General features: G+C 42.7%; 2 protein-coding genes across 11 annotated transcripts in view; one reads left to right on the top strand and one right to left on the bottom strand.

Moving 5' to 3' along the window:
* The window catches only part of Flo2 (flotillin-2), a 305,802-nt gene that overhangs the window by 3,066 nt on the left and 285,274 nt on the right, over positions 1 to 17,462 (bottom strand). For all 10 annotated transcript variants that reach the window (XM_067781781.1, XM_067781780.1, XM_067781782.1 and 7 more), the window contains 2 exons: positions 346 to 913; positions 100 to 283 (listed from right to left, as the gene is read on the bottom strand). In XM_067781781.1, the coding sequence (XP_067637882.1) occupies positions 100 to 283; positions 346 to 913 (752 nt within the window). The remainder of the gene's footprint in view (positions 1 to 99; positions 284 to 345; positions 914 to 17,462) is intronic.
* LOC137249828 (uncharacterized) overlaps positions 1 to 17,462 on the top strand; it is a 50,645-nt gene that overhangs the window by 31,096 nt on the left and 2,087 nt on the right. The window lies entirely within an intron of this gene.

Below are 17,462 nucleotides of genomic sequence, written 5' to 3'. Positions count from 1 at the left end.
TAAAAAACCTTTTAAATAAATACCCCGTTATATCTAAATTTTCCGCTCACTCGGGTACAACAACAACAACATCAGAGGTGCCTAAACTCGTACACTTACCTTAGGCAGAGATTCGAGCACAATATTCATAATGGCTGCATCACCGTACTGTTTATACACATGTGCCTTCATGCGCATGCGTTCAGCTTCTGCTTTGCCCACCAACTCAATGGCATGAGCCTCAGCTGAACCAATTTTACGTATCCTTTCAGCCTCTGCGCGTGCAGCTTCAATTGTCTGGCATCTGTGAAGATAAAGCAAGAATTTATTAATGACCAAATGAAAGATGTCTTCGCATGCCCTTACTGTTTGCCCTGTGCTATTGTTTGGACACGATGTGCTTCTGCTTCGGCTGGCAATTTAACAGTACCCATCAGTTCACGTTCTTTGCGTTGCACTTCTTGTGATTCGATTTCGATTTGTTTACGTCGTTCGACTACTTCGATTTGTATTTCCTCGTTACGTATTCTTTGACGTATCTTAGCTGCTTGCAGTTCGTAAGCCAATTGGGATTCAGCTTTTGCTGTGTTTATCTCCTGATCAAAGTTGGCTTTTTGCAACTTAAACATTCGTGAATTATCCTCGATTTTAGTATCCGTAGAGTATTTTACATCCATTGCGCTTTTTTCGCATTCAGCCTCACGTATTCCAGCATCACGATTGGCCTCGGCCACACCTGCATCTGCATCACGTTTGACGCTCGCCGTTTGTGCTTTGCCCAACGATGCCAAATACTGAACCTCATCGTAGACATCTTTGATGGTGAATGAGAGTATTTCAATGCCCATACGACCGACATCAGGAGCGGCCACTTCGCGCACCAGCGCTGCGAATTGGTCGCGATCTTTGTAGACCTCTTCGACTGTAAGCGTTCCTGTAATTTTTGAAGACAAACGTTAAGATTAGTTAAAAGTTTGACCTAATTTTTTGAGGAATGTTAAGTGTTGAAGTGGATGAGAGAGTTTAAAATAGAAGCCCTGAAAAAACGTGTGACCAACATCAGCAAGCTCTGCAAATTTCAATGTACAAAATATAGAAAAATTATGGCAATACTTGTCGATTTCAAATAAAGCAAGTAAAGTTGTGGTCACTGTCTATCGATGCGCCTCTGATCTACTACAAATAATGACTCATATTTACACCAGCCAAGAATGGCAGCACTGCTCATAGCTTTCGCTGAGTGTCTAATGTTGATAATAATACCAAAAAGCTTCGATGGCTAGGTCTCGTTATGGGAATTGGCGAAGACGCTCTTTCCAAGAAAGTATTTCAATTAACAACACTGTTTTGAAGCAGAAGAAGAGGGAGACCTCCACTGAGTTCGAAGAGGCAGATGAAAGAAGACATGACCTCCCTTGGTTGTTGTTGTCCCTTGGTGATCCCAATTAACGTCAGTTACAAACCTAGCAATAACTTACATATATCCGACCTACCAAAACTAATATTGTCTTAGTACTAAACGTTTGGTATCTTCTTCGGTATATATATTAGAAATTTCGGTTATCGGCAAGCTGGAAAAGCTGACTGGGAAAGCTTTTATGGTGGGCTCTGCTGGTCCTATTCATATGTTATCCGAATGGATAAATATGCTTGGGTCAAGAAACTATTCCATTCGACAAACGACTTTGGCACAGGTAAGTCCGTACCTCGCTCGGAAAACTGGCATAGGATGAGTTGGACGACCGGAAGGGAACCACTTGTCGACGACTAAATGTAATTTCTCGAAGAAGATATGTTAACTAGAGTCTAACCCTGCTAGTTAAAGATTACTGAAAAAACGCATAAAAAGTTAAAAAGTAATTTAGCCGACAAACTAAGTTGAACTTGAAAACCCGGGCATTAGTAGTATCGGCTAGACTGTTTTGTTGCCCTAAAGAGGGCCCGTGTGTGAACTCCGACAGCAACTTAAACATTAGTCGCGTTGTTTTGCAAGCTAGTTCAGTTGGCTAAGCGGTTTGAGATGAAATCGCTTAAGCAACAGTCGACCGAAAAGAGGGCACTATTGTGAACGAGCGAATGAAATGTACATACGAACGTGCAGATAAACGAAAATTACAAAATAACAAACAAACACAGGCATTCCATGTATATGGTTTTTGTATTTTCTGCTTGAGTGTCGAAAACGTACTGCGCCAGAAGTAGAAATGTCAAAGCAGCTAAAAAAGGTACCAATTAGCTGATAAACTTCCACCGCCATGATGAAACTGTTAAGCTAGTTGAAGCGTTTTTTTCAAGCTCGATTGCGAAAAAAGCAACTATAGTTTATGTTCTTTCGCGGTACAGCTACTACAATTGCTTGGTTAATGTAGATCACGCCCATTAAAAGATAAAAATCTTTCTAATTATTCAAGAAGAATTGAATAAAAGCAAAAAAATTTTTGTCAACTGGTCAGAAACAACTTTCATTGACATTCAAGAACTAAAACATTTATAGCCAATGAAGATTTACAACAATTTCTTTAATATCACATTATTTTGCATGGATCGGAACTTGCTTAGATTCGAGTTCATGTGCAGCTAAAGCATTTTCAAAATGAGTAAATTTGAAAAAACAAAAAATAAAACATCTGTATTTGATTAGCGAGACATGCTCATATTGCTTTATACAATTGTTTTTGTTATTGATATTAGAGACAAATTTCAAAGTTTACAAACGGCAATGGTTATTAGGACATGTTTCTGAATTTCACTTCTTCATCAGCTAGCGCTTTGGTAGCCGAGCATTGAACTCGAAATCTCCAACATTCATACTTTTATACTAGTGTAAAGGCAGATGCCTTTAACCACTCAGCTATATGAATTCCCTGCTGTTCGCTCTTAAGCTCTTAAGCGCGCCTATAAATATTCCGTTTTGCAATTGGTCTCTAAGTACTGCTTTTTTGTTCCTATTCCTTTATTCACCATTTAGGTACATACTAATTCTAAATGCTTTTTAATCCTAATTGTGTATAAAACACTAGTATACAAGTATGAATGTTAGAGATTTGGAGTTCTATACTCGACTACCGAAAAGCTAGCTGATGAAGAAGTGAAATTCAGAAACATGTCTTAATAACCATCGCCGTTTGTAAACTTTGCAAAGATTTCTTTAATATCAATAACAAAAAATAAAACATTTGAAAATACTCAAAAATTTGGGGTTTTATAAGAATGCTTTAAAAAGCCACCAAAAAATGTGAACCTTTTTTTATTTGGCTAATGATATAGACCTTAAGTCTGTAGAGTATCGATTATATGGCATATTATTCATAATCCTTCCTTATTTTTTTGTACTTAAGACGTCATTGTAAGACATAGGACGTACTGTATTTACCTTATTGAAGGTTCGTATTAGTAATTGCTTACAACCATTACACCATTTTTTTGCTGGACATACATATGTACATATGCATTAGCCATCATTCCGTCACAAACATCCTGAACCAGATAAATAATTTTGCATGTAAATGCAACAACAACGATTTGAGTCAGATAAATCCAGGGCCCGTATTACGTGATACGCTCTGTGATCGAAACTCATTTTTTAGATCACAATAGCTTGTGGATCGGATAAATGGCATATGCGAACTAGCGACAAATAGTACCCGTTAGATCCATAACTTATTATAATAAGAAGAATTTTGACATTTGCATAGTAATCGCTTGAGTGAAAATGGTTTTCAGTCACTGATTGTAGCATCAAAGAGGATAAATAAATAAGATCAGTCTGCTACGAGTGGCGAGTAACTCGCTGGAAATCAAAAAAATTGATGTCTAATGTTTTCTGTGAGGGACATTTTTAATTGTCTCGCAGTTGTCCATGCCTGTAGGCACCTTATGCAAATGATAAACACAAATACCCTACGAAATGTATAGAAGACATTTATGCACATCTCGCCCAAAAAAAACTTGCGAGTGCCCTAACGAATAACAGTACGGAAGTAACGAGTCTTCCCAGTGTATAAGGATGAGTATGAAAAGATGTTACAACAGATGGTTAACGACATTTCCATTTACAGAGTAATAAAACGAGACCCCACTAATAAGCTTCAAGAGAAAAAAATAATGAAATTGTAGAGAAACTATTTAAACATAAAATGATCGATACGAAAGAGAAATACCAATTAATAACCAAAACGGCCATCGCGCCAAGACTATATGGCTTACTTAAAATCCATAAAGAAGGATTACCATTGGGACCCATTTGTTCGTCTGTCAATTCCCCATCATACAAGTTATGTAAATATGTTGTCATTGTCCTTGAAAATATAACTAAAACATCTAAATATAACGTAAAAGACGCTATCGCCTTTAAGAACAAAATTAAAGATACCTACATCTTTGACGACGATAGTCTCGCTTCCTTTGATGTTGTCTCATTATTTCCAAGCATCCCGGTAGATCATGCCTTGGAAATTATAGCTTCCAAGTGGGATGATATAAAGAACCATACAACCCTCACTAAGGAACTTTTTATGAATGTGGTTCGGTTCTGCGTAAGAGATAATAGATATTTTAGGTTCAACAATAAAATTTATGAGCAACGGTCAGGAATGCCTATGGGGTCACCAGCATCTCCTGTAATAGCGGATATTGTGATGGAAGAATTGTTATAGAAATTCGAAGAAGATTCACATCACAAGCCACGTTTATTAACGAAATATGTGGACGATGTGTTCGCCATCGTAAAAACGGATGCCGTGGAATATATGCTTAATATTTTGAATGGAATATAAAAGCAATAAAAAACATATTAGAAAATAATGAGTTTCCAACACATATAATAGAGAGCTATATAAGGGATTATTTCGTCAAATTAAATACAAATAAATCAACTAATGATACAAAGAAAATGTATAAATCGAGCACATTTGTATCTGGTCTGTCTAATAGAATAAAATATTCCAACATATATGACAGAGGGAGATTTAAATTAGCTTTCACATACAATAATACGTTGCAACGGAGGATTTTTAGCAATACGAAAAGCAGAATAGAGAAATTTGATAAATCGGATGTTATATATAAAATTAATTGTAATCGCGACGGGTCCCACGTATGCGACAAAGTATATGTGGGGACAACTAAATCGAAATTGAAGACGAGGATTTCCGGACATAAATCAAATATTAAAAATCGTGACAACCCTAATGGCAATAAGACAGCTGTAACTCAGCACTGCATAACCACTGGACACTCTCCCGACTTGGAAAATGTAACAATAATGCAGCATGAGAGAAACAGCAATAAACGCTATATACTTGAAATGTTACACATAATAAATACACCAAGTGACAAACGCATACATTTCAAATCAGACACAGACCATTGCGCCTACGCCTATAGGGAACTTACAACAACAACAAAAAAGGCTTATAAAAAGAGTGTGACTTCGTTTGCACAATTGTTCACCTGCTGCTGATGTGAGCGTCGCTTACGGTTGGAGATTTAATGTATTGTTGTTTGTGTAAAAATTTGTTTACGATTACTGTATTTTATTGCGTATATTTTTTTTCTAATGTTCTTCTTTTACCCTTGTTTGTTAAAATATAAAATATAAAGTTAGTCGACCAGGTGCAGTCATAAGTGCAAGTTGGCACTTGCGATAATTGTATAATTATGTATGTATGTACCTAGGTAGGTAGGTTGAACTGGCCGGTCCATGAGGACCTCACATAGACTGATTGAGTCCGTAGTGTTACCAGAAGTTTGTTTTAACGACCAAACTGAAAAACCCTATCAAAAACCAGGACCTATGTTATAAAATAACTCCGTCATCTTGGCAAATACTAGAAGCTTCCTAGGACTTAAGCCACTTGCTGCTTCTAGATCTGGCAGCTGTATCACTCCTAATAGCTGGAGTCTTAGCCTGGCAAGTCCAGGGCACGAGCACAGAACGTGTTCGATCGTTTCCTCCTCCAACCCGCACTTCATACACCTGCTATCACTGACCAAGCCTAATTTAAAGGCATCTGACGCCAGAAGGCAGTGTCCAGTCAGAATACCAGTCATGAGTCTACAGTCCTCTCTTTTTCATGATAGAAGCAACTGCGTTAGTCTAAGGTTGTAAGACCTACACATAATCACACTTTACAGCCCCGCGCTTGAACCCACGCCTTTCCTGCTTGGTCGATCATGTGCACCTCTCGCCTTCGCTTAATCTCGCCCAATCTAATTGGGACGTCTACGGAGCAAGCTTCAAGGGATGCGCCCTTTTAGCTAATTCGTCCGCTTTTTCATTCCCATCTATTCCCATATGCCCTGGGACCCAATATAGATGTATGCTTCTCCCTGTGCCGATTCTCTCCAGAGACTGCTTACACTCTAACACGCATTTAGATGCTGTGCTATGTGAGATTATTGCCTTAATTGCTGCTTGACTGTCAATATAAAAGTTAACACGGTTGCAGCTTAAGCTATTCTCTTCCAGGGTTTCTACTGCTTTGGTTACGGCTAATATTTCCGCTTGGAAAACGCTACAGTAATCCGGCAGCCTGTAGGATCTGCTTATTCCGGATCAGCGCAGTATACCGCAGACCCTACTCCTTCCACTATTTTGGAACCATCGGTGTACACATGTATCGCCTCGTCCGCCATTTGCGCACCCTTGCGCCAACCGTCCACCTCTATTGTGGCCTTAAGATCTCCCTCAAAGTGCAGGTAGGAAATCATGTAGTCTGTTCGTCTTGTGACTGATGACGCTATACTACTATGGCCATATGGTCGGCGCTCAAGCTGCCCGAAGCATCGAGCCTGGTTGCGGTCGTTAACGCTTTGTTCTTTGTTACCAGGTCTACAGGTGGAATGTGCAGAATGGCATACAGTGCAGCCGTCGGGGTTGTCTTCAGGGCTCCCGTAATGCAAAGCATCGATAGTCTGCATACCCCCTCTAATTTTTTGAGGTATGTTGTTTTTTGTGTGGCTTTCCACCAAACAAGAACTCTATAATATAGAATAGGTCTTACAATCGCTGTAAAAACCCAATGAGAAAGAGAGGGCGATAGGCCCCACGTACACCCCAGCATTCTTTTACATGCATAGAGTGCCGTTGAGGCCTTCTTGACCCTCTCCTCCACGTTGAGCTTCCATGACAGCTTACTGTCTAGGATGATTCCTAGATATTTTGTGCAAGGTTGCTCCTGTAAGGTCACCGCTCCTAACTTAGCCCTGGTCCAATTTGGGACCTTGTACCTCTTTGTAAACACGACCATATCCGTCTTCTCCGCATCGACTTTCAGCCCGACATTAGATGCCCAGGTATGAATATCCCGAAGCACCCGATCCATCAAACAACTAATCGTTGGAAGGCATTTTCCACTTATGACAATTGCAACGTCATCTGCGTAAGCCGTAAGTTTTACGGGTCCCTTATCGAATTGCCTGAGCAGTTGCGTGCCCCTGTCCACTGATTTCGTGGCCTGGTACAATCCCCATTGTGATGTAATCTTTCTGCAATTTAACATGCAGCCGATCCATCTGATTAAGGCAGGATGTACTTTAATGTAATTAAGACCATCCATAATCGCCCATTTTGCAACATTATTGAAAGCCCCGGCAATGTCCAAGAAGACTCCTAGAGCATACTCCTTATATTCCAGGGATTTCTCTATGCTTATTACCACCCTATGCAATGCGGTGTCTACCGACTTGCCTTTGGTGTACGCATGCTGTGTTGTGGAGAGCAGCTTTTCATCCACGTTGGAATTTATGTACACATCTATCAGCCTCTCAAAGGTTTTGAGAAGAAATGATGTTAAGCTAATGGGTCTATAGCCTTTGGGATACACGTGATCGATCTTCCCCGCCTTTGGTAGAAAAGCTACACGAGCAGTTCTCCAAGAGTGCGGTACATGATTCAGTCTTATGCACCCATCGAATATTATTTTAAGCCATTCCACGACCGCCCTACTTGAGACTTGTAGCATGGCCGGGAATATACCATCTGGGCCCGGCGATTTAAACTTAGAAAACGTCTTCACTGCCCACTTGATGTTGGTATCGGTTACCAAGCCCGGCACCACTAGCTCCGTGATCGTAGTGTGAGTGATGTCTGCTGGTTCTTCTAAACCGTCTCCCGATGGGAAATGTGTATCGAGAAGCACCTCAAGGGATTCCTCACTATCACGTGACCATTCCCCGTTCTCTTTCTTTATTAGTCCCTGGACTATGTTTCCCTTTGCTAGGACTTTTTTCAACCGTGCTGTTTCACTGGAGCACTCTATGTCCGTACAGAAACTTTTCCATGAGTTTCTCTTCGCCCTGGTAATTTCACGCTTGTAGATCCTCAGTAGATCCCTGTACTCGTCCCGACACGCTTCGCTTTCCGCGGTCTTTGCGAGTTTAAACATTTATTTTACCTGTCTTCTTAGAAGACTCAGCTCATTACTCCACCATGGCGGCTTTGCTTTTCCTCTGAATCTTCTTAGAGGGCAAGCTTTGTTATACGCAGTCATAAGCGTCCTTGTTAGGAATTCATTCGACTCCTCCAGTTCCTCTACATTAGCAACCTCTTTGGGTTGTCCCAGTTTTGTTTCTACATGTTTCTGGAATTTAGTCCAATTCGTTGCCCTAGGGTTTCTAAAGGTTCCTCCCTTCTCTACCCTCTTTAGTGGGATGCTGAAGCTTATATACGCATGGTCGAAGAAGGATGGTCTATCAAGAACCATCCAATCATACCTTGATATATCACGCTCGGAGCTCAATGTAATATCCAGAACATTGCTGGATGTTGGACCAATGTATGTAGGAACATTTCCCCTGTTGGCTATCTGCAAATTGGTTTGCAGGATGTAACAAATTAGAGATTCGCCTCTCTCGTTCGTGTCTGCTCCTCCCCACGCATTGTGGTGCGCATTTGCATCTGCGCCTATGACCAACCGCCCTTTGCGCCCTTCCTCCTGTACTAGCCTTTTGCACTCCATCGGTGGAACCTCCGCAGCATGGGCCATGTAGCAGGACGCCAGGATAAATGCCTGCTTATTCTTTTGCTCAACGGCCACCGCTACGAGATCCTCAGTGGTGTAATTAGGCAGCATATACGAATGCAGCTGTTTCCTTACCATTACTACAGCTCGCACCCGTCCTTCCGTTTGCGCGTAGTAAACGCCAAACCCGCGCGCGCTAAGTCCAGAAACCTTTCCTCCCGATGAGAGCCACGGCTCCTGGATCAGCGCCACGTCAAACGAACCCTCCTCAAGGGTTAGGAGGAGTTCGCTCGACGCCACTTTACTGTGTTGGAGGTTTATCTGTAGGACTCGCAGCACCATTGGGCTGTTTGTCCCCCTCCAGCACCTTCGTCTTGACGTCGTCGTCCTCCTCTTGCCCTTTTGGTTTAGAGTATTCGAGGCCCCCTTCAGCCCCTCGTGAATGTTGTGCCGTGTGTTGCTCTGTGCGAGCCACAGCACCATTTAGCGGTTGGTCCTCTTCTAGCACGTTCGTGGTGACGTCGGGGACCTCCACCTGTCTTTTTTCCCTTAGGCTTCTGAGGTCGTTTTCGACTTCGCCCACTTCCAGCGTGTTAGGATTTTTATCCTCGGTACTTCTTTTCCTGAGTCGCATGAAATTTTGCCAGTGCCAAAGGACATTTTGCCAAGCTGCGTGTACAAAATATCCTCCGCCTGCTTGTTTATTTGGAAGATGTAGAACTGACCATCCTCGGTAGGCCGAGATACAGTAAGTACCTTCCAATCCTGTGTCGGTATGTTCGGATTCTGATTCTGCAGAAGTCGCAGTGTATCCTCCGACTTCATCACGCATGGTATCCATACCTTAACTTTTGGTACCGTGGGGATTTGCGCTTTATCCACCACCTCAAACCGCGCGTTCGTGCCTTGCCTTTGGAGGTTTGGAACGACTTCCTCCAGCCACCGCAAGCTCGCGATGTTGTTGCACGCTATCATCTTCACACCATTATACCATCCCCCCGAATCAAAGGTTGGAAGGGGCTTACTTGGTTGTTCCCGCATCATCTTAAGCATTAAGCTAATAAGCTCCCTTTCCACAGATCTCCACCTTTCAGTAGTCATTTGTCCGAACGGACTGCTACGATCAACCAGCGCCACAGTCAGTGACTGCTTTGCCACATCACTCATCTTCTCGGGAAAAGCAGGAGTCTTAGTGTTATCTCCCCTTGGCACCTCCGAGAACACCGGAGTCTTCACGTTAACTCCCTTTAGCGCCTCCGAGAAAGCCGGAGTCTTAGCGTTATCTCCCTTCGGCTTATCTCCTACTTCCGTAGTTGGAACTTCCCTCTGACTGGCAGCTTTCGAGGTAGTTGCTACCTCGCTATTGGAACCCATCTGTCTTACAGCTTTGGGCCTACTTGTCTTGTCTATGCGACTGCCCTGCCTCGCGGCTCTAGGACTTGGTCCTTTCTGCCTCTTGAAAGCAGGCTTGTCGCCTTCTGCCGAACGTTGCCTCTTCATTCTGCCATTCGACGCTTCTTCCTCCTCGTACCGGTTGCAGAACCGAGGGTTTCTCGCAGCAAGCCTTTTGAACTGCCTTCGACTGTACTTCTACCGCTTCATGGGCCCATTCCAAGCGCTCGATCTCCACTTCTGTTGGGTCGACCACTGCTCCCAAGCGTTGTACAATTCTTAGTGCTGCACGGTACTGCGAGAGAGCTCTTTTACTTCCTCTGCTCCGTACCCTTCTCCAATCTTCTACTCCGTTTTCATTTGTGTGCTTCTCCAACACGGAGTTCATTGAATCAGCACTACTCTCGCTCCCCGAGTCCGACGCATCGCTTAATTCGTAATTGTCGTCCTTGGATTGCGACTCAGTCCTCCTCTTTACATCCTCCTTATTACATTCAGGTAATGAGTTGTTCATCTTGGTCGTACGACCACCTGCCCGACAAGGCGGGCTAAGCGGTACAGTATTATATACGGGGAAAGAACCGTCCGCCACAGCAGCGCCCCTTACTGCGGTAAGGCTATAAATACTTCCCGAGATGGCCCGGTATCGGGAAGGCTCCGTTCGAATACAGCCGAATTTATCCCCTGGCTGCAAATCGTCCAATAGGCACGGTCCGCATAACACCCTGGATTAGGGGGTTGGCAGTTCTTGGTCACCGACATCCCGCCGCCCTCCTATGAGGCGAGACGGCGTAGATGTCAGTCCTAAACAGCTCCGCCTCATAGTCGGGCGCTATGGAGTTCGGCTAAGCCCTCACACCAACGACAAGGTGCCTACCCTAGTGAGGGGTGTATGTACCTATGTCTCAATAAATGTTTTTCGTTTTTTCAGTCTTGAAGATGACTTCAGATTGAAGTCGAAATATTGGCAAGACAAACCATTCGCAAAATATTTACACATTGTTTAAACACATTTGCTGTATTTTAATAAACATATGTACATATATATTGGCCTAGAGCTCAAACATACCTTGAATATTTTCCGTTTTCTTACACACTATTTGATTATCTATTGATGGCGCACAGTTGGAAAACAAAAAAAAAGTTGCTGGTAGCAAAGCAAAATATACGGACCTGGTTACTTCACGGCTATAATTTTCGCCTGAAAGACGCTGGCGTAATCTGGCCGCCTGTAAGATCTGCTTATTTCAGTAGACAGCAGACCCCGTGTAGGCCAGGGAAACAGATTCTTAGTCCCTACCTCCGTTTGCACTGTTTGCCAGCACAGAATATATATGTTTGCGACATCCGCCCAATGCAGCTCCTGCCTTCGGTGGTGCCACTTCCCTAGATGTTCTGGTCTCCGCGACGGCAACCCCCCGACGGGTTTCATCGCGCCATGTTGCCAGGTCGCAAACCCAAATCATCCGGGTACCCCAATGCTTGCCCAAGGACGCCCAGTCCTAGGGCCACAACAGCCAGCGTCCTGGCCTTCCCCAACCCAGGCGTAGTCACCCGTCACTTACCCCCAGAGTGGCGACGTCTCCCCTTATGCACTTCAGAATTCTGCAGTTAAACTGTAATGAACTAACTGGGAAGATTACGGAGATAGTCGATTTCATGAAGCGGCACAACATCCGCATTGCTGCGACTGAAGAGACTAAACTCACAGCAAGATCTGCATTGCAGACCTGCTCTGGGTATAACGTCCACAGGAAAGACCGCGAGAGCGGAAATGGAGGCGGTCTCGCGTTTATCATACACCACTCTGTGCAATATTGTATATTTGATCCTGGCATCGACCGCAGGGACAATGTCTTAGAACGTCAAGGCCTATCTGTCCGGTCAGGCGATGCAAACCTAGAAATCATCAACATCTACATCCCTCCTGCCACCTGTTGCCCCAGTGTATACCGCCCTAATATCAGGGCCTTACTCACTGGCAACAATCGCATTATCTCTCATGATCTATGACATTCAAACTTGCGGGCGGACAGAAGGGGTGAGATGTTGGCGGATCAAATAGAAGAAACGACGTTCTGCACAATAAACGGAGACGCCCCCACACGTATGGTAGGAAGCTGTCGCAGCTCGCCAGATATCTCAATCGTGAGCGCAGAACTCGTAAACTGCGTCAACTGGCAGCCGATGGTAACATTTGCATCCGACCACCTGCCCATACTTTTTTCGCTTGAGCGTAATGCCGACTTCATCGTCACTGAAAACCGCACTTTCATAAACTTCAAAAAAGGAAAGTGGGAAGAATATAAATCCTTTACAGACAGCCGCCTAGCTGCCCTCCCTATCTCGACTGATGCCCGCCAAGGGGAGCGTGTCTTCCGTAAGGTCATTAAATCCGCCTCGGCACATTTCATTCCCGCCGGGAGAATTCCCGAAATCCGGCCCACTTCCCGGCGGAGGTCGCAAACTTAGCGAGAGAACGTGACCTTATAAGACAGCTTGACCCAGGCCACCCCCAAATAAGGGATATAAACCAACGCATCAGATTGCTTGTAGATGAACACAAGCGGGCGAAATGGGAGGAGCACCTAAGAGGTTGTAACCTCTCTACCGGTGTGGGTAAACTCTGGTCCACCGTAAAGTCCCTATCGAATCCGACTAAGCACAAAGACAAAGTTTCCATCGCCTTTGGCGACAAAGTGCTGTCGGACGCGAAAAAATGCGCGAGCGCTTTCTGCCGACAATATATAATGCATCCTACGGTCGACAAAGATAGATGGAGAGTCAATGGACGCGCACATAAACACAAATTCAGCGCGTCACCAACCACCATCACCGCTAAAGAGGTTGAGGACGCCATTGGTCGTGCTAAACCATCCAAAGCAGTGGGCCCAGACGGCATAGCCATGCCGATGCTTAAAAACCTAGGAAAAGAGGGGTTCAAATATTTAGCGCATGTCTTCAATCTGTCTCTTTCCACCTTTGTCATACCTGAGAAATGGAAAATGGCCAAGGTGGTCCCGCTACTAAAGCCTGGGAAACCAGCTAACATAGGTGAGTCGTATCGTCCGATATCTCTCCTATCGCCAGTGGCAAAGACGCTTGAAGCCATTTTGCTCCCTTATTTCCAAGCAAATTTGCAGCTAGCCCCTCATCAGCATGGCTTCAGAAAATTCCATAGCACTACCACCGCGCTGAATGCCATTAGCACCCAGATAAATTGCGGATTAAATCAATACCCCCACCATAGAACAGTACTCGTAGCGCTAGACCTATCAAAAGCTTTTGAAACGGTCAACCATGGCTCGTTACTGCAGGACCTGGAAGGGTCTACCCTTCCCCCATGTCTTAAAAGGTGGACCGCAAATTATCTGGGTGGTCGGCAGGCATCGGTGCAATTTAGAAACGAAACATCAAAACCAAGGAGAATTAAACAGGGGGTGCCACAGGGTGGTGTCCTATCCCCACTTTTGTTTAATTTCTACATATCTAAGCTACCTTCACCACCGGAAGGAGTCACAATCGTTTCCTACGCCGATGACTGCACAATAATGGCCACAGGCCCAGGCCCAAAGATCGATGCGCTATGCAATAAAATAAACGGTTACCTCCCTGATCTCTCCAGTTTTTTCGCCTCGCGAAACCTGGCATTATCACCGACTAAATCTTCCGCGACCTTATTTACAACATGGACGCCCCAAATGTCGACCATTTTGAACATCCACGTCGATGGCACTACGCTACCGACTGTCCGACACCCCAAAATCTTGGGTGTGACGTTTGATCAGGATCTACATTTTGGTGAGCACGCAGCCGCAATTGTTCCGAGAATTCAGAGCCGTAACAAAATCCTCAAATCCCTCGCTGGCAGTACTTGGGGAAAAGATAAAGAAACGCTCATGACTACATAAAAAGCAATTAGCCAGCCGATTACGTGCTACGCGTCACCCATATGGTCGCCAAGCCTAAAAATCACCCACTGGAAGAAACTACAGGCCTGCCAAAATACTGCTCTCAGAATCGCCACGGGCTGTCTTCTTATGTCCCCAGAACACCATCTGTATAATGAGGCGAGAATGCTCCCCATCAGGGAGAGAAATGAGATGCTGACCAAACAGTTCCTGTTGAATACCCAGAAACCTGGGCATCCCAACAGACATCTGATTGATGAACCAGCACCGCCTAGGGGCTTAAGGAGTCATCTCCGTAAGCATTTTGAGGAAATACGGCACCTGAGAACCCATCCGTATGAAGTGAAAAAACACAAGTAGGTCCTTGGTGAACTCCATAAACAGGCGTCGGACCTTTATGCCGGGAATTTCCCGGTGAATCCAGTACTTAACCAAAATTATCCAAAACTTGCGGAAGAGGAACGCGTACTCCCCAGGGAAACGCGTGTCACTCTTGCTCAACTTCGTTCTGGATACTGTAACAGGTTAAACTCTTACCTATCCAGAATCAACCCCGACATACAAAATGTATGCCCCGCTTGCAATGTGTCCCCACATGACACCAACCATCTCTTCAATTGTAATGTGGAACCAACGCCTCTAACACCCCTTTCCTTATGGTCCACCCCTGTTGAAACGGCAAGTTTCCTTGGACTCCCGTTAGAGGATATTGATGACAATTTGTGATCGGTCACGGCTATTAGGTGGGGCGAGCATTGCTACAAAAACAACAACAACAGCAGACCCGACCCCTACCGCTAATTAAGAACCATCGGTACAAACGTGTATAGTATGTAAGACATTTCTGCACCCTGGCGCCAACTCTCCGGCTGAATTGTGGTCCCAAGATTTCTTGCTAAGCTCAGGCACGTGACCATATATTACGTTTGCCCGATATTAGAAGGTGTTATACTGTTATGGCCATACGGCCTACACTCAAGCTGCCTAGAGGCCTTAGCACTTGTTGCAGTTGCTAACGCGATATTTCTGAAAATTAGGGCTGGGGCGGGATGTGTAGAATGGCATGTAATGCTGCTGTCGGGGTAGTTTTTAAGGCTCCCGTTATGGTACTCTTGATAATCTGTTTACCCTCTATAGTTTTGTTTGTCGTGAGTAATTGCGATTTTGCTCATTTCAACTCTCCCATGTACCTTGTCTCCACATTAAGCTACAGTATAGTGAGTATACTTACGTATGAATTGCATGTACTGTATACAGTATACTTATACCACACACTACGCCTACGCTTACACATTCTGTAATAGTTCATATAGTATGCCAATACCCTATCCTGAATTTACATTCCACTTATTATATATATGGGATATTCCATCCCATTTCGACCAATTTGGAACCCGACCCCTTTAGAATTGGCTGAAAGTTTTTCTTCTTTTTCTAGCTTACGAAAGACGTTTTTCCGAATTTTTTCAAACTTTTTCATCCAACTCAAAAAAAGTTATGAATTTAAAAAAAAAACACCGCTTTTGTTTTCAACATGCTATAACTTTTTCAAAAATTGACCGTTTGGGATCTTTTTCTTTTTAAAAAAATTGTTTTTAAATGTACTTTTCGGAAAAAATACAAAAAAATTTTCAAGTTTTTTTTTTTAATTTTTCAGTTTTTCGAGATTTTTCGAATTTCGCCATTTTTTTTTTTGCTCATAGAAAACTTCAATCAATTCTGCAATCATCCCCACAAATCCCGGAGTGGGCCGATTTTTTTTATATTTTTTTTTTTTTTATTAAAAAAAAAAAAAATTTCAAAAATAAATTTTTTTTTTATCAATTTTATTTATATAACAAAAAAATGTAAGAAAATGATTTTTAAGTATTTTTTTCTTTATATATTAAGGTAATCTTTTTGTATTTTTTCCGAAAAGTACATTTAAAAACAAATTAAAAAAAAAGATCCCAAACGGTCAATTTTTGAAAAAGTTATAGCATGTTGAAAACAAAAACGGTGTTTTTTTTTAAAATTCATAACTTTTTTTGAGTTGGATGAAAAAGTTTGAAAAAATTCGGAAAAACGTCTTTCGTAAGCTAGAAAAAGAAGAAAAACTTTCAGCCAATTCTAAAGGGGTCGGGTTCAAAATTGGTCGAAATGGGATGGAATACCCCATATATAGCATACCAATTACAAAGACTACGCTTCAGATTTCCATTACTCTTACACCTCACGCTTACATTCAGGATTCCTCCATACAGTGAGCGCAAAGATGTTTACACATCAAAAACGAATAATCGAACACTCAAGTCGATAACCTTATGATAGTCGCACCTCCTGCGCCCATACCGTGATCACATACATTAAATTTAGAAATACGAGTACAATACTATGTTCAAAACAATTCAGTTTTACTGCATATAAGAGTTGCTAATTTTTTCATCATAACTGTAAGCGCATTTGAGGTGACTGGGATGAATAGAAATGTGTCACATATGACTTAACCCATCATACACCTGTCGATTTGTTAAAACTAATCTTCACATGTAAACAGAGTTAGAATTGCGCTTTGCTCTTATTTCTTTTGACTATTTTACTACATGGAGATTATTGAAAGCTGATCCATAAATAATTTGTGATTTTCTTTGTTAAGCAGTGCTCCAATTAAGACAGATATTTATGCTAATGGGCGAAAATTATGTTCTTTGTTTTGAGCTTCTTGGATATGGCACTGCACAATGACACAGCACGAACGAGCTGAATCTATTTACGATCAGCATATATCAGTGGGAGGTATTGTGAGGAAATCGTTGTAACTAATCTTTATTAAATAAGTTATAAATGTAACGGATACTTATTGTTAACTTGATACTGAATGAATGAAGTTTTCAAAAATGGAAAGTATTGCTTTAAGCTATTGAATGCTGGACGCTCTAAGTCAGTTCAAATGGTGTTCTAAACGGTATTTTGAAAACAAAATCACTTTCAGCTTCAAGCTGCATTTAGAAGCGCATTTACTATAAATAAATGCAGCAAATAGATCATTTTTCATAGTGCATTGCAGCTTTGAAGTGTTCGCATCTTTTTTAAAAAAAAGAAGATAGAAAAAGAAATATGATGTGGTTCATCCTCTTGGCTACCATTTTTAGTGAGTAATTATTGATTGTGTGCAAATTTTCGTACGTTAATTTTCATATTTTCAACAGCTCTGATATGGTCCAATAGCAAATGCTCG

Source organism: Eurosta solidaginis, chromosome 4, assembly GCF_040869045.1.
Source record: "Eurosta solidaginis isolate ZX-2024a chromosome 4, ASM4086904v1, whole genome shotgun sequence".
In the NCBI taxonomy this organism is placed as follows: Eukaryota; Metazoa; Arthropoda; class Insecta; order Diptera; family Tephritidae; genus Eurosta; species Eurosta solidaginis.
This window is presented reverse-complemented; position numbering and strand designations above follow the sequence as displayed.